General features: G+C 40.2%; 1 protein-coding gene across 6 annotated transcripts in view; it reads left to right on the top strand.

Annotated features, from left to right (window-relative positions):
- FMNL2 (formin like 2) overlaps window positions 1–21,487 on the top strand; it is a 326,152-nt gene that overhangs the window by 168,505 nt on the left and 136,160 nt on the right. For all 6 annotated transcript variants that reach the window (XM_061135292.1, XM_061135288.1, XM_061135290.1 and 3 more), the window contains exon 2: window positions 20,692–20,775. In XM_061135292.1, coding sequence (XP_060991275.1) covers window positions 20,692–20,775 — 84 coding nt within the window. The remainder of the gene's footprint in view (window positions 1–20,691; window positions 20,776–21,487) is intronic.

Raw genomic sequence — 21,487 nt, 5'->3', positions numbered from 1 at the left:
ATTGGTGTCAGCGTATATTAGCTAGCAGCATATTGAGTTGTAAGTTCTTGTTTTTGTTATTTTGGTAATCTGGTGCTTTGGTTTTCTTGGTACTGGTTTCTGGAGAATTAAGTTGAGCTGTGTTATCCCAAACCCAGCTCCAGATTGACTGAAGAATTCATCTGAGTTTTATTGTGGGAGGACGTCTGTCTGCTTTCTCTTTTGCACAGTCAGGGGCTAGAACGGTGACCTCTGAAGTCATGTCTCATGTTGTTAGAGCTCACGCAATGTTAAGAAAAGCAGAACATTAAATCAGACAGAGCTGACCTCAGAGCAGGACCACTTGGGTGGGGGAGTCTCTGAAGATAACATGTTGTTACAGGCAACACCCAGAGGAAAATTGACAAACTGTGATAACAATCGTTGGATTATTTCTGGCCCACCAAGGGAGCCAGAGAGTGAGAACTAAACTGTCTTCTCAAATAAATAAAGGAACTGCCTGATTCCGTTTCTACAACATCACTTTTATCAAAGAGGGAAACAAGATTGTTGTTTTCCTGGGCAAAATTGGGGAATAAACTTTATTGTTGTTTCCCCTTGTGGTTTCTGCTTAGGTCCCAAGTACATGGTTGATTAAACCTTCCCATCCATGCCCTCAAAACCTTTCCTCGGAAACCATCTGAGGTTTGTTCTACTGAAGAATCAACAACTGCTGACAAAATTGGTATAGATGATTTTATTTACAAAGCAGAGATAGAGACATAGACATAGAGAACAAATGTATGGATACCAAGGGGGGGAAGAAGGATAATAGGATGAATTGGGAGATTGGGATTGACATATATACATTATTAATACCATGTGTAAAGTAGATAACTAATGAGAAGCTACTGTATAGTATAGGGAACTCTCCTCAGGGCTCTCTGGTGATCTAAATGGAAAGGAAATCCAAAAAAGATGGGATATATGTATATGTATAGCTGATTCACTTTGCTGTACAGTGGAAACTAACAGAACCTTGTAAAGCAACTGTATTCCAATAAAAATTTTAAAAAGAATCAATAGCAGCTGAATGCTTCAGATAGATTCCCTACCCTCTATGATACTCCAGGTCCCCAACAGTACTTTAAAAAGGGATCAAAACCCTGGTGCCTGCAAGGATAAGGTAGGTCCTTTAAATTGGTAAAACTGCCTGGATGTGAGACAGAAGGGAATGCTGGATCCTTGGCAAGCCAGAGAGTCAATGCCCTGACCATGGGGCCAGCACCGCTCGGTGTTAGCCTACACTGGCAAGGCAGACCAGAGTTGCAGGACTTTCTACTATTTATGACAAGGCAGAAATTTGGATTCTTACATGAAAGCTTTCACATCTCACAGTTTTAAGAGATTTACTGGTGTTTAAGAACACCTTCTGAGGTCTGTGGTGTCCCTGCAAACTATTCTAGGTAGTTCCTAAATAGAAGTTTATGGTTTAATATGCTTTCTTAAAGCTAAATTTATTTAATCCAGGAATTATTTTTATATTCTGAGATTTTTGTCCTTACTATATTGTGGGTATAAGAATGTAATTGCTTTCATACAGTGGGTTGGGGGCGGGGTGCAGAGAAGAAGGTAGTTTTCCCTGCATCCAGTGAAATTTGAAGGATGGCCTTCCTAGCTTTCCTAGTAGCTTGGAAACTGTGCCTCTGATTTTTCTAAAGACATGGTTTGTAACTTAAAAGCTGAAGTATCTATGAGCTGATATTGAGAGTTGCAGGTGGGTTGGTTGAAACAGTAACCAAGGCTCTGTTCATTTTTTAAAATTATCTTGAATGAGCAGCCAATGCAGAGGAATTACCTTAAATGAGTGGCCATCACAGAGGCCCAACCCAAACCAGCCAGCTTACTCTGATGTGCAGGTGAAATCCTTAGGCTGTCCGGACTTTTGAGTGAGAGGGCTTTGGGAATATTTACATAGCAGTGAGCAAAGAGCCTGATTTGTGTTTCTGGCTTTAATGAGTTGAATATTGTATGTCACTCTGTATACCTTTATTTAGCTTTGTTTCTTTTGCCTTTTCTGTTTCTTTTTTGAGAAATTGTCAAGATTCCATCTAAAAGGAAGATTACTGTGTGGCTCTTACGGATGCATGTGCTGTACTGTTCTCTGTTGGTGTCCAGCGCACCCTGTGATTTAGATATTGACTGCAAAGTATATTATATACTTTGAATGTGATCCAAATGCTCTAGGGCATTTAAATTTCATAAATTACAGTTTCCCGGAAGAGAAACTAGTAATCAAGTATAGCATAGCAAGTAGGAGAGGAAGGTATAGGATTAGTTTTCACTCTTGTACCCCAGCATTTAAAAGTAGTCCTGAGTAATTCTAAAATCGGCAAAGGCAACAAAATATCAGTGCCTTTACTTTTTACTTTTCTTATACTAAGCTCTGAGGTAAGGTTTTCTTGTGGTGATAAATATTTGGGTTATTTCGCAGGTTTGGGGGAAGATGGTAGCTGTGAGAATTTTGTTTGAAGTACATGCTTATCTGATCATTTCTTCCTGCATGAATATGGGATTATTTTATCCTCGGAGCTCCCACTGTACCGTGCTCTCTTGGAAATTTTGTTAATGAAAACAGGTATAATTTATTGAATAAGTTTTGATATGCCACTCACTGTGCACAGATCTAGCCTTTATTTTTCACTGTGGCCCTATGATAAAGACAGGAGGGCATGGTCTCCAGAGATAGGAAGAGGTGCTTCCTTTATTTTATGGTCAGGAGAGGGAAGAGGAGGGTACAGCTGTGTGTGGGTTTGCACATTTCAGGAAGTGGACAGAGGTCTGGTGGAAGGGCATTCATTTCCTTTGTGAGGCAAAGAGGGTGGAGGCTAGATTGGAAAGGGAATAAGGAGAGGGGATGGAGGCTTGAAGAGACTAGAAAGGGTTGATGCAGGGTGAGTTGGCCAGAGGAATAAAAACAGTTGGATGGGCAGTGTTGAGGGTCATACGAGAATGGTGGTTGTCACTCTTCAGTAGATTGATTAACCTGTTGGTACCGTGTAGCTATTGCCGCTCACCTACCTGGGTGGGCACATTGGTAACCAAGTTTATCTAGATTTCGAGGTTTGTTAGGTGGCTGTGCTAGAAAGATAGCTAATAGAGCAAAATACTTTCCTGTGTTATCAAGCATGTTATTTACCTGGACCACAGATTCTAATATGAGGAGGGAACTGAAGATAGGAAGGAGCTGATGATAGAAATTCTTTACTCAGTAAGAATCTGCAAGTTTGGGGAAAGTATTAACAGTGTACAAGGCAAAACAAAATTCCTTGAAATAACAGCCAAGGTGCTCCCTTGCAACTGAGTTTCTGATAGGTTATTTCTTTGTACTGTCTTCACAGCGGGGAGCAGCTGGTCTGTTTTGGACTTGTACTTTCTTTCCCCTAGCTCCTCCCATCCACGTGCAGGGAAACTTTTTTTTTTTAATGTTTATTGGAGTATAGTTGTTTTACAATGCTGTGGTGTTTTCTACTGTACAGTAAAGTCAAATCAGCCATAAGTATACATATATTCCCTCTTTCTTGGATTTTCTTCCATTTAGGCCCTACAGGACATTGAGTAGAGTTCCATATGTTGTACGGTAGGTTCTCATTAGAGTTTTGTGTATAGTGTTGTATATATGTCTACTTTATATATAGTCGTATATATATGTCAATCCCGATCTCCCAGTTCATCCCAGCCCCCTTTTCCCCACTTAGTGGCCATGCATGTGTTCTCTACATCTTTGTCTCTCTTTCTGCTTTGCAAATAGGTTCATCTGTACCATTCTTCTAGATTCATATATATGCATTGGTGGTGATTTAGCCACTAAGTCATGTCTGACTCTTTGGACCCGATGGATTGTAGCCTGCCAGGCTTCTCTGTCCATGGGATTCTCCAGGAAAGAATACTGGAGTGGGTTGCCATTTCCTTCTCCAGGGGATCTTCCCAACTCAGGAATCAAATCCAGATCTCCTGCATTGCAGGCAGATTCTTTACCGACTGAGCTTTAAAGGAAGCCCCTCATATATGCGTTAATACATAATATTTGTTTTTCTCTTTCTGACTTACTTCACCCTGTACGAAAGTCTCTAGGTCGATCCACATCTCTGCAAATGGCACAATTTCATTCCTTTTTATGGCTGAGTAATATGAGACTTCTTAAAAACCTATGTAGTCTGTCTCCCCCACAGTTGTTTCTTATTTTATGCTTTTAAAAAATATATGTATATTCGTGCTCAAAAGTGTGAGAAAAGAGTAAGTGGGCTGTTTACTGAATCTAAGCCTTTCTTTTATGCGTGGAGGCACATGTGTGTGCACACACATGGAGGCACTTTTTTTTTTTTAAATCATCAAACCTGGTGTATGTGAGGATTCCCCAAGAGATTTGTAAGAGCTGTGGGTTCCTGGGTTTGAATCTTAAGGCTCCTGAGTTGGTACTTCCAGGCTGGGGCTTAGGAAGGTGCATATCTGTATGTTCATATGCTGAGAACATTCAAAGAAATACCCCTGTCATTTACCTTCATCTTAGGCCTTAGATGTAGAAGGTGCTAAGTTGTGGAGAAAGGCAAGGATGAAACCAATGAATTAACTGTCTTGAAATACTGTCACATTTGAAGCACAATCTGCAGAAAGGGAATGAAGAAATTATCTATAGTATTTTTGGCCTGGATGTTATGAACAATCATACATGCTTCTGCTTGTTTTCTAGGAGTCTGTATTTTATTAAGTCAAACAATTTTCTTGTTTTTAAACCCTGAGGCATAAAAGGTTTTGTGAGGAGGAAAAATATATTTTTGTTTTTCATTTTTAAAGAACAGGAGACAACATGAAAACTCTCTTAGTGAGTTTCTTGAGAAGAAAATAAAGTGTTGGTGAATAAGCAGTATGTTTTTGAACGAAAAAAAGTAATTAGAATTTGCTTAAGGGCAACTTGGAGAGTTAGAAGGGAAAAAAGTGGTAGAATTAGTGAAAAGATGCAATTGTAGATATTTTTAAGTGACATATGAAAAACCTTTGGATAAATAGCACTTCCCAGGTGGTACTAGTGTACCTATGCCAATGCAGGAGACAGTAAGAGACTTGGGTTCAATCCCTGGGTCAGGAAGATCCCCTGGAAGAGGACATGGCAGCCCGTTTCAGTATTCTTGCCTGGTGGGCTACAATCCCTGGGGTTGGCAAAGAGTCAGATACAACTGAAGTGACTTAGCAGTCATGAAAAACTTTTGGATAAGTAAGAATTTAGAGTAGTTGAGTTGCCTCTTTCGGGGTATTTTCTTTAAGTAAAGCCAAGTTGTTACTTGGCTCATTACAAGTTATTAATTATTACTAACAATTTATTAAAACGTGCATGGAATGTATAAAGTGCAGAGCCTAAGTAACCAGTAGCTCTGGCCTCTGGAAATGCTGGTTCACTGTCTACCCCGGTGACTTAAGAGTCACAGGACTGCGGGATTGGAAGGAGGTTTCTAGGGTCAGATGGTCACAGACTGGTCTTTAAATGTCTGCTATCGAGAATTTTAAAAACTGAAATGCAGTTTTATAATTTTCCTTCATGCTTAGTTTCAAATAAATGATCATATCTTAATTTCTTCAGCATGTATTTGTTCCTTAAGTTAGGGTGACCATAAAGTCAGTCTTCCAAATGAAAGACTTTTAAGAGTGAAAGGCGCTGTTAACAGTTATACCAGGGCCACCAGCTTTTCTGAATAATACTCTATTGCAAAACTAAGTTCTGTGTTCACTGAACTAAGTTCAGTGTTTAGTCTGAAAGATATTTTTAGAAATTAATTGTGAAAAGAAATTACCTAAAGTGAAGTTTATTTATGAGGGTGGTTAGGGTGATGCATGTAATCTGACACTTTGTTTGCATGGAACACTCAGAGAAGTCTCTTTTCTTCTTTTAGTATAATTTTATCTTTTGGCCATGAGGCATGTGGGATCTCAGTTCCCCAGCCAGGGTTGGAACCTGTACTCCCTGCATTAGAACCACAGGAATCTAAACCACTGAACTGCTAGGAAAGTCCCAGAAATTTCTTTTTATGATAAGATTTTATATTATCTAGTTAAAAAATATGTATGTATATTTTTCTCAAGTCATCCTCACCCACTGCTTTTAATAATTTCTTGTATGGCTTAAGATGAAAGTTTAAAATTCTTTGTAGAGGTTCTTTTATTTTAGAATACTTCCAGAAGGCTGTATTCAGATGTGAGGGAAGAGAGCATGGATGTAACCTAGACCAGAAGTCTCCACACTTTCTGTGTGTGCAGTGCCCTTGGTGTCTTAGCAATTCTTCATGGTGCCTGAGGCCAAAAGGGATACCTAATACGAAGTATATATGTTTGATATGAAGTACGCATGTCCAGGCGACTTAACAAGTATTTATGTCTGAATAACTCATGGCTGTTTGAGAAAATAATTACATGTAATTTGAAAGAAAAATACTTTCATTGTATTAAAAGCAAATCACAGTTTCATGTAAATTTGATGCAATATCTGTAGGTCACTGCATGATTTATCTAACTTTGAATTCAGGTTTGATACTATAACTCATTTCCTGCTGAATTTTTTCCTCAGGATTTGCTTTCTGTCATACCACCTGCTAAAAGAAAATCAACTTGGCAGAAGTATGCATTATGGAAAGGAATATAGTGCAATTAAAAGCTGGAAACTACTTCAGGGTTGTAGTGGTGGCAGTGGATTTTGAGTTTTGTTCCTTTTTTCAAAAATTTTAAATAGTCCTGCAATTTCCCTCTGGGATTTTCATAGTTGGGATGCCTTGGTACCCAGTTTGGGAACCACAAATATAGACATTTCTCTTAGGTTCACTGTTTGGACTATTAGCTAAAATGCGTTGTATCTAGAGTGCCAGAAATTCTTACAGGTGTGCTGAGAAGCTCCCAAAGACATGATGTTTAAGAGGGTAAGATGCTCTCATCTCCCCTACCCTGCTCCTTGAATTCAGCTGTGTTGAATTCTGATACACATAGCAGCAAGTCTAGTGAGCCTTTATTCTGTCATTCCCTGAACTTATTGCCACATTTTACATGTGTTCACTTACCTGATGTTTGCTTTTCATAGCCACTCTACTGTATAAAGCCTCTCCTGTCAGGCTCCTCTGGAAATACCCCTGGAGTAGATAGCATCCTTATTTTACAAGCAAGGAAATTAAAGTTCAAAACAATCAAGGGCTTTCCTGGTGGCTCAGTGGTAAAGAATTTGCCTGCCAGTGAAGGAGACACGGGTTCAATTCCTGGTCCAGGAAGATCCCACATGCTGCGGAGCAGCTAATCCCGTGCTCCATCGCTATTGAGCTTGTACTTTAGAGGCTGGGAGCAGGGACCGCTGAAGCCCGTGCACTCTGGAGCCCATGCTCTGTGACTAAAGAGGCCTGCCCACTGCAGCTAGAGAGTAGCCCACACAGGGACCCAGCACAGCCAAAAATAAGTGAATACAATTATAATTTTTAAAAAGTTACGTGTCATGCTAGTGAACATACTGCAAGGAGGTTCACGTCTAGGATATAAACTCAAGTTCTATTTTTTGTTTTTTTTTAAAAACTCTGAAGGCGAGAATGTTTGCCCCCAGACACAGCTTCTCCTGTAGACACCACACTGCTGTCCCTGGATGTCCTGGTATGAGGGGTACATGTATTTCATGGTGATCTTAGCAGGGAGGCTCTTTTGTCCTCATTTTCAGAAGAGGATGCTGATACTTAGTTACGTGCCAAGATGAACTGCTAGTAACTGGAATTTGAACCTAGGCCTCAGTCATTCCGGCCGCAAAGCTTATCGTTGTAATGTGTAGGGATGACCAGAAAACATTGTAAAGATTTTAAAGAGTTTTTTTCAGAGCCATTAAAGAAAGATTAAATTATGATAATATGGCTTTTGTGTTAATATATTTTGATAAATCCTATTCATTTTAAAATCATGCATGGTATGTGCAGCACCTCTCTATTAAACAATGTCTTTATCGGCCAACTGTGTGGAATGACAGAGAATATATTGTGCTTACCATTTATAAATATATGTACAGAGGAGAAGGGGAGGATGAATGGACCTATTTGTCAGTGGGCCTGCTAGCTAGGACTGAGCACTGCAGCCACAAGGCCTGCAGACCCCCGAGCTAGGGATATGTGTGGAGGGCTAGGTTTCAGGATTGGGTTGTAGCAGTTCATTTAGGTCTACATTCTACAGGGTTAATGGTGATAGCATTTGGACAGTGGGAAAGGATATTAGTATTATTTTTTGTTATAGTTGTCTGTAGTTTCTTATTTTCTAAACATAAGATTAATTGTATTCTAAAAATAAGACTTCGTTGCAAAAAAAAAAAAAGATTCATTTAGACAGTAAAGTAAGTATTAGGTAGTTTTTAAGTCAGAAATTGAATGTTCTCTTGGTCCTGTCACTTCTTCTTAAAGCTTAATATCCAGCAGTGGTTCATGTACACTGGAGTTCATGTAGAGTTGAATTTCTCTTTGAAAGAAGACAAATCCAAATCGGAGTTGCAGTCCAAGTTGGCCACCTCTTTGGGTGGAGGTTCCTGGATGAACTGTATTGCTTTACCCCTGGGATCCTTAGGACTTGAACTTGAGGTTTACTTTGCAGTAGGATAAATTGGTTCATGGTGACCTGGGTATGGTCGATCTGCAGTCAGGAGAGTAGAGTTGTTACAGAACGTAAGAATGCAAAGATTAAATGGCCATTGTCCTATTCTGGCATTTTTCCAAATACTTGTAACTGTCTTGGAGAAACAGAACACTGCTATGTAGGAAACAGAAAAGTGTTTACATCAGAACATTACTGAGGGGGTGTGCTGAGTTCAGCAGCCAGGGTCACGCCTCCCAGGCCCACTGTTGTGGTTGATTCAGCTGAGAAGCATAGAGCCTCCATGCAGTCAGCTCCTCCCCAGCCCCGCCCCTCCACCTTGTCATCTCTCTCTTGTTGTGTGCTTTTTCCTCCTTTCTGCTTGCACACACCATGTCTAGCACTTAGAATCGAGAAGTGCACACCCTGGGGCCTGCTTCCCCAGACTCACTCTCTGTAACTGTAGGTGTTTGCTTCCCTGAAAGGTGTTTGATTCTTGTTTTGCTCTGCATGGTACATGCAATCCAAATGTGACCATTTTCCCTCCTTTTAGTCTGAGACCAGATCATACATTTAGGTAGCGCTTTATACCTTGAACATATCACTGTATGGTGAGAGTATAAAACCAGGGATAATTCCAATGGCTTGGATTTTATTTTATATTCTCCTAGATAGAAACAGCGAAGATTGAAAACCTACACCCCCAACAAGAGATACCTCTTACTCAGGTATCTGAGAGTTCATGTTTGTAATATATGATTTAGTTCAGTTGTTTAATAAAAATTCCATTATTTAATGTCATAATTGTTTTGCAGAACATGTATAAAATCTCAAATGCCATGTACCAAACATCAGGAGATATTGTTTTGGCTGGTACATTGGGAGTGTTTACTTAACTCATGAATGTTTATCAACTGTTTCATGTGTCTGGCTTAATTGTGGTGGAATTCAGCTACCTAATATGTTGTAGTTAATTTGAACTTGGTATCTTCAATTCTCAAAATGTTTTTACATAGAGAATTTTATGTCAGAGGATATTAATGTTTATCCAAAGTCTAGAACCCGTTCACTGGATTTTGACTCTGTGCCAGCAAACATAGCATTTGAATGTATTTGCTCTCATATTGTCAAATGATTGACCATTAAGCATTAAATGGGGCCTCTTCTGTAACTTCCCATCTGATTACGCAAGTGTGTGCAGGTGGACACTGCTCTTGGAATAGCAGTTGGCAGACAGATGGTAAACAACTGTTTGAGTTCCAGAGCATGTCAAGGAATCAGACATCAGGTCTCCAAAGGAAATCAGATATGAGGTTTGAAAGAGATTGAATGTTTCTTTCCATTTATTCCCTTTCTGTTTGAATATGGTTGTTGTTGTTCAGTTACTCAGTTGTGACCAACTCTTTGCAACACCATGAACTCCAGCATGCCAGGCTTCCCTGTCCTTCACTATCTCCCATAGCTTGCTCAAACTCATGTTCATTGATTCGGTGATGCCATCCAACCATCTCATTTTCTGTTCTCTACTTTTCCTCCTGCCCTCAATCTTTCCTAGCATCAGAGTCTTTTCTAATGAGTTGGCTCTTTGCGTCAGGTGGCCAATTATTGGCACTTCAGCATCAGTCCTTCCAATGAATATTCAGGGTTGATTTCCTTCAGGATTGACTGGTTTGTTCTCCTTGCTGTCCAAGGGACTCTCAAGAATCTTCTCCAGCACCACAGTTCGAAAGCATCTCAGCCTTCTTTATGTTCCCAACTCTCAAGAATCTGTATTTCAGGAGCTGGCATGATGGCCAGAGGAGGGATATGTGGTTTTGGCATCTTTGGATGTTGAATTACTTAAGCTAGTGGTATAGGGAGTAGCAGAAAAATGAGCCATGGGAAAACTTGGCCTCGACTACCATAGCTATGCCCACCTATTCTGTAGGTAGCATGGGCTCTTCTATCCACTTTACCCATATTCATGATGCTCTGGCCGTGCAATTAAATAAGATAATATAAACACACACACACATATACACACACACAGACACACACAGACACACACACACACACAATCAACCCTGTTCATTTCCATTTACAAAGGGTAGTGAAAGTGTGATTAAAGTATGGGAATTCTCTGGTTGTGCAGTGGTTAGCACTCCACACTTCACTGTAAGGGGCACTGGTTCCATCCCTGGTCAGGGAATTAATATCTCTTAAATTACCCGCCAGGCTTCCCTGGTGGCTTGGTGGTAAAGAATCCACCTGCCAGTGCAGGAGACTCAAGTACGGTCTCTGGATACGGAAGATCCCCTATAGGAGGGCATGGCAGCCCTCCAGTATTCTAGCCTGGAGAATCCCATGGATAGAGGAGCCTGGTGGGCTACAGTCCTTGGGGTTGCAAAAGAGTCAGACCCGACAGTGGCTAAACAGCAACAAGCTACACAGCATGGCCCCCCAACCAAAACAAACCAGTTAATTTGCAAGCAACTTTGTTATGTTTTTGGTTTTCGTTTGTGTTTATTGGTAAAAATAATTGTGGAAGTTTCTACAGGTTTATAATTTTACAAATAAAATGAATTGTTTTCTGACTATAAAGTCCCAAGTCAAGGAAGAACGGTGGAGACAGTGCTGGTACTTATTGTGGTTTAAGGAAACTCTTGTAGTCGGGAAGGATGGAGGCTTACCAAGTGGGAGGGGAGCATATAGTAACTCCATGTATTCTTTAAAATGATAATAGCGAGAGGAGCAATGTCACAGGCTCCACAGGTAGCTCAGTGGTAAAGAATCCTCCTGCAAAGCAGGAGACACAGGACAGGAGACTCGAGTTTGATCCCTGGGTCGGGAAGATCCCACAGAGCAGGAAATGGCAGCCCACTCCAGTGTTCTTGCTTGGGAAATCTCATGGACGGAGGAGCCCAGCGGGCTACAGCGCATGGGGGTCACAAAGAGCCAGACACGACATAGCCACTGAGCACCCACACAACAATATCAAACACATACTGAATGGAAGACTGTGCTAACTACTCTACGTGCATTATCTTATTGGATTTTCTAAAATAGATGTGCATACTCTCACGTACACACACGAGAGATGTAAGTGGGCTTTCATTCTTGATAGTGGAAAAAGAGTGGGAGACGACATGCTGGCCCAGATTCTTTTTCTGTCTGGTAATAACCAGTTAAATGAACTTGAACACTGCCTTCATTTTTTGGAATCAGTTTGGTCACCTCTGAAAAAAACAGAAGACAACTAAAATATCACAAGCTTGCATTCTAGTTCTGTACTTTTTAGACTATAAAAAATGTTATGGAGGAGTCCTTTTTATTTAGCTCAGTCCTTAAAGAAAACCTTCCAAGAAAATGGGCCATAACTAAAATTGTGAGTGGGAGATTGGGGAGCTGTCTCATTCTCACAGCTTCCCTGGAAAGGACAGCTCTCCAGTCAGATTTCATTCTGAAGATGTAACAAGACCAGGAGCAGACCAATTTCTCCTACTGTGGGCTTCACTGGCAAGAGAATGATGTTAATACCTCAATGATTAAATAAGAATAACAGTGACAATGAAAGATGACTGACTGATGATTCGCTTTGGGGAACTCTTTGGCTAGCTGCCGGAGACCTGTGCCAGGAAAGAAGTGGACTATATTTCAGCAGCGTCCTCTAGGCTAGGAGGAGGATATTAAAATTTAGGATGTCAGGTAGTTGTTTGGAACAAGAATAGAGGGCATGTAAGGAAATGGCTTTGAGGTTAGCTAAACAGACGGGCGGGTCACATTGAATTTGCAACCACCCAGATGTTGCAATTCTAAGTGAACTCATAGGAGAATTGGTGCATTATTCAGCATCAAGTGACTCAACTTGATGTCCCAATAATAATACAAAGAAAAATGGTGATCTGGGAAGAATTAACAGAGGAGGAACAACCCTTTACCTAGTGTGAGTTGAGGACCCCACACCTGGGTTGTTTTTTTTTTTAAGACATTTCCTTGGCTGATGACTTACCATTGCCTGTCTAGTAAGTTTGAAATTCTGTGCTGTGTCCAGGGCCTTGCCTTTCTAACTTGGTCTAACGTGACCTTCTCCTTATGCTCTGATCTGTTCTTTGTAGTTCGCAGTCCTCTGCCTTTTGTATTCATGCCTCTATTCACCTAAAATAATGAGAATGTTAAGATCTAAGGAGTGCTTTCCATGTACTTACTCTTACTCTGTTAAGTATAAGCGTTATCCAGTTTGATTTTCCTCACTCTCTGTGGAGTGGGTAGTAGCGTTACTACCACCATCACCCTTCTCATCAGTATCACCACCACCATCTCCCATTTTTTTTAAGTGAGGAAGCTCAGGTTTAGTTTAAATAATGTACCTGAGATTACCTATTCATGAGTGGAGTTAGGACTGCAACCCATGTGACCCATCTTCAGAGGTCAAACGGTAAAAACCAGATTGTGCCATTAAATGGCATTCTGTATGCTCTCCCCACATACCCAAGATCAGTCCATAGCATTTCTTGCTTTCCTTAACAAAAAGTAATGGCTCTTTCTCTGTGGTTTGGTTATATTACATAACATGTTCAGCTGTGTGTTGTGGATTTATCTTCTCTTCTTCTGGGTCATTGAAGTGCAAGTTTACCTTATATTTGTATCTCTGCCTTCATTTGATATTTAACAGCATTTAGGAGGTGATTGTTGAATTGACACAGTACCTGGCTAGCTAAAGATTTGACCCAGTAACTTTCTGTGGGGGAAGGGGTTCTAGTTTATATTATATTTTTAAAGAAATTGAAGAATTCTATTATAGTGCCAATATTTCGTCTGAAAATGTTAATAGCTTATTAAAAATAGTGATAAATGTTTGCATTTTCACCTCACTCTTGCACACTAATGACTGTCTCTGTCGTTCAGATAGGATTGTTGGGTTGGTTCACTGAGGTCAGATTTTAGAAATATCATAGCTTAAGTGTCATGGAAAGAGGGTGATCATACAGACCTCTTTTTTGAGCCTTGGAATCTGTCACCTATCTCCTGCATGGAAGAGCTACTTAACCTCCTTGCCCTTTAGTTTCCTTCTCTGTTAAATGGAGAAGATAATACCTGCTTATGAGGATTTTAAAGTGGATTAAATTGGATAATGAAGGCAAAGAGCCTAAGGGCTTGAGATGTATAACACCATTAATAAATGGTCCATCTTGTTGATTTTAACCCTTAGCTTTGATTCTGACTGGATTCTGATCTTCAGTTTTGAATTTCATTTACTGGCTTTTCAGCTTTGCTTTTTGATTCAAGTTGTGTGGCTCAACATCACCATTGATAAGTGATACAAGTCTGGGTTGAGGTCTAGCTAGTCCAGTTCCAACTGTGACTATAGTTAACACCACTGAACTGTACACTTACACATGGTTAAAAAAAAGCAAATTTTCTATTATGTGGTTTTTTTGTTTGTTTTACGTCATGTTCAAAGAAACGTAATGGTTCCTTCATTTAAGTTGCTGTAAAGTGTTTGTGCCTTTATCATTCAAGAACTGTCAGCGATTGTCTTAGCCTTTTCTCTAGTAACATCTTTTCCCTCCTTCCATAAACACTGCTGTTTATCAAGTGTATACAGGTGGTTGTGTAATAGCAGAGTTTCTGTTTAGAATCTGGTGACTTAATACTTGAAAGCTTTAATTTAGAGATTATAAGAACAAAAGTATATTACATAAGGTGTATTTGATATAATTCACTTTCACTCCTGTGTCTGCATGTTACTGTGGATTTCTCAACAGGAGCCTTGAGGATATCAGGGGAAAAGAGGATCTTTTGCAAGGTTTTGTTGTTCCCATGAATCCAGGGCAAGAGCTGAGACCACAAAACTCTATTCCTAAGGCTTGGGTTTATCTGGTTCTGAATGGTTTGGGTACTTTCATTCTTCTTTGTGTTGTATATGATAATCTATAAGTGTCACTTCTAAAGTATAGACTCTTATAGACTCTCTTAACCATAGTTTCTCCTTGACATACCCAGAAACTTGCATATTGTGTTGTTATCTAGTTATTAAATCTTCCATTTTTAAAATATTCTGAGATGGAAAGTGAATTTAAAAACAATATAGACCATAAAGGTAACTACCCCTTTTGTTTGCCATTTAGTTGCTAAGTCATGTCCAACTCTTTGCAAGTCCTATGGACTATAGCCCACCAGGCCCCTCTTTCCACGGGATTGTCCAGGCAAGAATATTGGAGTGAGTTGCCATTTCCTTCTCCAGGGGATCTTCATGACACAGGGATCAAACCTGCATCTCCTACATAGGCTGGCGGATTCTTTACCACTATGCCACCTGGGAAGCCCCTAAGTAACTTTTGGATTAGACTAATTATTACAGTTGATACTGATTTGAATTTACTGGCAACAAAACCAAAACAAAGTTCAGGTTCCATGGTTTATTATATGTGGCAGAAGGATGTGTACAAGATTTTTCTTTTCAAGGAAATGTTGCTAGAATTGAACTTGATTTGTCACCCCATGAATTCCTGTTTGGAAGATAATTACTAATTAGTAATAGACATTATCATTGAGCTTTTATAAGAAAAAAGGCTCTTTAGTTTGAAGACTTTGTCAGTAGCTGAAGCATAAATGCTAAATCAGTGAAGATACTGTCAGACTGAATAATATGGTTGAGTTAGTTTGCTTTTCATTGATTCAGCAGCTAGTTGAGTGCCTCCTGTTTGCCTTGTCCTGTCTCTGATTTGGGGATTAACAAAAGACATTATCCTTGAAGTACTTAGTTGGGGAGTGATGTAGGTAGGCTAACAGATGATTAAGGCACAGTTTGTGAGGTGCTGTAAAGGAGAGCTGTATACAGTGTTGTCAGAGCCCAACCAGAGGGTGTGTCTTCTTGGAGTAGTTGGGAGAAGGTTCTAATGATAAATGATATTTGAGCTGATTCTTAAAATTTGCCAGGTGAAATAGAAAGGGACATTCCTAACAGGAAATAAAAAAATGCCCTTGGATGATCTGATTAATTTGAGCTAGAAAAAAAAAATAATTTGAGCTAGAAACTTCTACAATCTAGAAAATATAGGATTAACATCCACTAGATTTTTCAATTCCGATATCATATGTCTTGGTGATGGACAGGGATGCCTGGTGTGCTGCAGTCCGTGGGGTTGCAAAGAGTCGGACATGACTGAGCAACTGAACTGAACTGATCATATGTCTTCAGTGGACCTTTGGCATGTACTTGAGCACAGCAGCTTCATGATTGAATTTCCTCCTGTGCCTGCAGGGCAGGTACACTGGCACGTGGTCAAAGCCTAGGACATATGTATAGGGTGAATCCATGGAGGGAAGGAGTGCCCTGTGTTGAGATATCACTAAGTATGTAAGAGGTTGAGTTGTCACAGGGGTTAGGACCACTTGGAAGTTGTACATTTTCTCTTGAATAGAAGGGCAATCCATTTTTATACAGGCAGTAGTGGAGCCTGGAGAGATAGCCAGTGTTGTTCAGTGGCTAAGTTGTGTTAAGACTCTTTGCAACCCCATGAACTGCAGCACACCAGGCCTCCCTGTCCTTCTCTATCTCCCAGAGTTTGCCAAGCTCACATCCATTGAGTCGCCGACCATCTCATCCAACCATCTCATCCTCTGTTGTCCCCTTCTCTTCCTGCCCTCGATTTTTCCCAGCATCAGGATCTTTTCTAATGAGTGGAGTCTTCACATCAGGTTCCTCAGAAAATAGCTTGGGCTCTCGGGAGTTACCTGCACAAACATTTAGCTTGGACTCCCAAGGCCTGCCCTATACAGCTCAAAAGGAATGAATGCATTCTCAAAAAGTCTAAGGGCAGTTCTTGCCAGCTAATCACAACATCCCTGAACTTTAACCAGGCCTCTGTGGAGGGTCTGATTTTAAATGGAGCTGCTTCCTCATGGTCCTTGTAGATTTATTAAGCTGGGTAATGTATACCTGAACTGCTCAGAGGCTTGACCTGTATAAGGAGTGATTGTAAATGCTTGGTGAATGATTACTGAGTGCATGTTTTTATGTATGGGTGCTGATGATAACTAGTTATCAGGTTCAAAAAGACTTAGGACTCTTCTCATTCAGAAAGATGCAGACCTTTCTTCTGACCTCCAGAACTGTATATCTACCTGACTGCTTGAGTGTTCTCTTGGATGTTTCATAGCTATCATATACCTAACCAGTTAGGACCGTTTAGAAATCTTATTCTTCACCGCCTCCTCCAGATCCGTGCCACCTTTGCAGTGTGCCCCTCTTAAACAGACCACCGTTTACCTAGTGACTCAAGGTAGAAAACAGGTATTAACACTCAACATCCTCCCTCAGCCCTCTCCAGTCAATTTCACATACTATTTCTGACATCTGTCCACCTGCTTCAGTCCAGATCTCACCTGCCTTGTCCCAGCCTACCGCCATTCATTTGAAGTACTGCCCTGGCTGCTGCCGTTCATTTGAACTACTCCCAACTGGGAGTAGTTTCCATTTGTGCTGTATCTAATCAGTTGTCCATAAAGCACCCATGATAATCTTTGTAAAACATAACCTGATTATGTCATCTCATGCTTACAAGCCTTCACTGGTTTCTCATTACACTTTAGAGCAAAGGAAAAGTATTTACTCCAGTCCTACATGGCTGGACATGACCTAGCCTTGACTCACCTCTCTAGCTTTATCTTTCCCTCATTCTCTCTCTTTTGCTTTCTCTCCAGCCATGTTGACTCACTTCTGGCTCTTTGATGTATCCAACTGTTCCTTACCTTAGCATCTTTTCCCTGTTTTCTCTGCCTAGAACACTGCCATCCACTCTTTACCTGACTCACCTTTTCTCATTTCTAGGACTTACCTTAATTGTTATCTTTTCCTTGAGAAGTCTTTCCAGATGTTGCTGTTGTTCAGTTGCTCATTCATGTCTGTCTCTTTGCGACCCTATGGACTGCAGCATGCCAGGCTTCCCTGTCTTTCAGTATCTCCAGGAGTTTGCACAAATTCACGCCCATTGAGTCAATGATGCCATTCAACCATCTCATCTTCTGTTGTCCCCTTCTCATCCTGCCTTCAGTCTTTCCCAGCATCAGAGTCGTTCCCATGAATCAGCTCTTTGCATCAGGTGGCCAAAGTATTAGAGTTTCAGCTTCAGCATCAGTCCTTCCAATGAAAGTTCAGGGTTGATTTCCTTTAGGATGGACTGATTTGATCTCCTTTCTGTCCATGGGACTCTTAGGAGTCTTCTCCAGCACCACAGTTTGAAGGCATCAGTTCTTTGGCGCTCAGCCTTCTTAATGGTCCAGCTCTTACATCCGTACATGAAGACTAGAAAAACCGTAGCTTTTCCCTGCTCTCTGTCCATGGAATTCTTCAGGCAAGAATTGCCTTCTGCAAGGGATCTTCCCGACCCAGGGATCAAACCCAGGTCTCCTGCATTGCAGATAGATTCTTTAACGTCTGAGCCACCAGGGAAGCCCTCTTTGCAGATAGTTCAGTCTATAAGTTGCCTTCTGATAACCTCTAACAAGACTTATCAGAGTTTGAGATTAGTTTGTTTCATCTTCAGCTCATTAGAATATGATGCTCCATGGGGACTATATCTGTTAGGTTCCCCACTGTGCTGTGGAGCACAGTGCATATACTAGGGTGGTGCTTCATAAACATTTGAATGAAAGACTGTTTTATTAAAAGAAAAGTTGATCCAGAAAGGAGTATCTTGGCTTTCTCTTTGCAGTAACAACAGGGCCTGCATCTAATTTCGGTAGCACTATTTGCATACTGCTGCGTGATTGTCTTGTGGAGTACTAACAGAAAGTCACTTATTTGCCATTCTACTTCAATGCCAAAAAAGAAAATAAAAAGGCCTGGCATTTTTAGTGTTTGTCCTTGGAGTCCAACAGACTAAGTTTAGGTCCTGTTTTCTTCTGTAAAGAAGTCTAACCTTGAGTAAGCACTCCTAGGCCTGTTTTCTCATTTGTAAAATGGGGGAAGTTATATCTATCCCATGGGCTTGTCATGAATATTAAATTATGTATACAGAGTGCCTATACCATGCTTGGCACCTTGTAGGAGTTTAGGCATTCAGTGTGTTACCCCTTTGTATCACGAGAGGTTAATAAGGACTCGGGGAAAAAAACTCATTTAATCTACCTTATAATCTTATTGTTCCTATTTAATGCACACCCAGGGGCACTAATATGAGGGTCAAAATCAGTTTAAGAGGAAATAATCTATCTCTTGGGTGCAAATAAGCAATGATGGGCTGGTTATTTAATGATCAATAATGTTGGACTCCCTCAGAAAGACGTATGGAATTCTCCTTTGCTTTATCTTAGGGGTGGTTGTTGAACATTATAAAAGTGTAATTGAAAATAAATACAAGTAGTTATTTTCTGTTTTACTTCAAGTAGATATTCCATGGAGACAGGCCATATAAAAGTATTTTTCCCATTTTAGATATTTTTATGGAGAAACCTTGGCAGTATCATTGAAAACTCTGGAGTCTAAAGATTTTCTAATAAGCTTTGGGGGTTGTTAATAAGTTTTAAGCTTTGGGGGTTGTTAAAAAATTAATATTCTGAAAAAGGTTATTAGATTCAAATTGATAAGTGGTACATATCTACACATTAGTCTGGATACTAGATTGAGCATTGGGGTAAATGCTTCAGTTGTATCAGTCAAAATCATCAAAGGTTAATTGTCTGCTGTTAAGTCAGAATAACTCACCCACCGTCGCCTCTATTAAATTTGTTTTGCTGGATGACATGAGACGGTAATGGTGGCAAGGGGAAGTATTTCTCTGTAAGTCCAAGTCCTCCAGAGAGCTAGGGGTTTGAGCATTATAAGTTCAAGACCTCTGCATTTGTCTACTCAAATATTGGCCCAGGCAAGGGGGTATATTATTTACTATGAGCCAGCTATGATTTAGAGTGTTGATACAAGGGTTTAGATGGGACAGTTAATACATGAAATTAGTTGAATATTTGGCTCAGCTGTTTAAAGCATGCGAGCTTTATGGAGACAGGGGAACAGGTAGGAATTTCTTCTGGGGCTGTCTCTTTCTGCCATGCTCCATGCCCAAGTATCTTGAAATCACATCAGACCCAAGACAAGTATCTTGAGAATGTATATGATTGGTTATTTGGGACACTGACTGATGTGTATGTACCTGGCTGTGTGCTTAGTCACTCAGTCGTGTCCATCTCTTTGCGGACCCCATGGACTGCAGCCCGCTAGGCTCCTTTGTCCATGGGGATTCTCCAGGCAAGACTACTAGAGTGAGTAGCTATGCCCTCCTCCAGGGTATCTTCCCAACCCAGGGATCAAACCCAGGTCTCCTGCATTGCAGGCAGATTCTTTACTGACTGAGCCACCAGGGAAGCCCTAGGAAAATTACCATCAACACTATAGAAAGTGTGCTCTGTTAAGAGGAGGGTTTCATGAAGTCTGATGTCTCGACATCTTTTAGCTCATGATCCATTTCTCATTGCAAACCCTACTTCTCAGCTAAACTGAGAGTAGAGGTTACTGATATTAACCTGTGTCATGAAGGAGTGCTGTCATCTCACAGAGGGGACACAAACCGGTTGCAATGTTCTCTTCTTTCATCTCTTTCTTTACTCATAGTCTATCAAAGCAAGTCAAAGTTGATGTTATCTGTCAGTGGTTCTGTTTGTTGAGTTTTCTTTTAGTGTTTTCTGTTCTGTGTCTGGTGGGGCTATAGTACTTCAAAAGGAATTGGGAGCAAATTTTGATAAGGATATAACAAAATCAAGTTCCCACTGTTCAAAATGGAAGACTTATGCCTGGAAAAGAAAATTGGGACAGTACCTTCTCAATAACCTCTGGTGCTTTGTTGAGAAGACTGAGAGCCTGCTATTAAGTGAAGAAGTAATTACTTTTGCTGAAATGCAAGTCTGTAGTTCAGAGTAGACCACCCCAGTATCCCAACATAGGACTTCAGAGCCTGTCTCCTCCCATTCAAGCAATTTGATATTTAAATGACCTGTGTAGGGTGTTTCTGTTTCATCAGATGCTAGGAGTTGAAGCCATTAAAGAACCACAGTAGTATTCTTTGGCCTGCCCATGAGTGGTCTGTTACTCTTGTGAGATGTGACATGTTTCTTTTTTTTTTTTCCTTACAGAATGCTATGAACCTACCCCCTGACAAAGCCAGGTTGCTGCGGCAGTATGACAACGAGAAAAAGTGGGAACTGATCTGTGATCAGGTAAGAAACATTGATGCTTTTTCAATACATAGAGAAGAGAACCAGATTTATACCCTAAATATACCGGAGTTTTTCCAAGAGATGCATGGATTTCTGTTTTGTGATTTGCCTTCCTGTTTCTCATGACCAAAGAAAAAGTTAGAAAAGACATTTTATTCTTGCATTATCTTAATGCTCGATTTTTAAATGTTCTGCAGGTAAAATTTCTGATAAATCTGGTCAAGTGGTCAAATCAAATTTAGCTGATCTGTTTTTCTATTTATCTTACATAGCAGTTTATGCTTCTTGAATAATGCAGGTCCTCTAATTTAGGTGGCTTTTCTGTTCATGTGTATTGATACGTATTAATGCCAGATGGTGAATTGTTTATAAAGAGACGTTACTTAGGCTGATAAAAAATTATTTCATATTTTGGCAAATCTCCAGCAGGTGTTTTTTATCATCAATTCATAACAAATTTAGACTCTTCAGAGGGATATAAAATAAAAAGGGAAATTCTCCATTTTCTTTCTCTCTACCCTCCAGATTCTACATTTTAGAGGTCCACTAGTAAGACTGAAGTGTCTCTGTCTAGTTTGTTTTTGTTTTATAAAAACAATATGTGAATACCCACAGATACTCTTCTGTATCTTGATATTTTCATCAGTATACATGTCCTTACCTCATTCTTTTTTAAATGTTACATAATATTCTGCTGTAATTGGTAGTAATT

This window comes from Dama dama, chromosome 33 (genome assembly GCF_033118175.1).
Source record: "Dama dama isolate Ldn47 chromosome 33, ASM3311817v1, whole genome shotgun sequence".
NCBI lineage: Eukaryota > Metazoa > Chordata > Mammalia > Artiodactyla > Cervidae > Dama > Dama dama.
The sequence above is the reverse complement of the archived record's forward strand: the minus strand, read 5'-3'. Positions and strand labels throughout refer to the sequence as shown.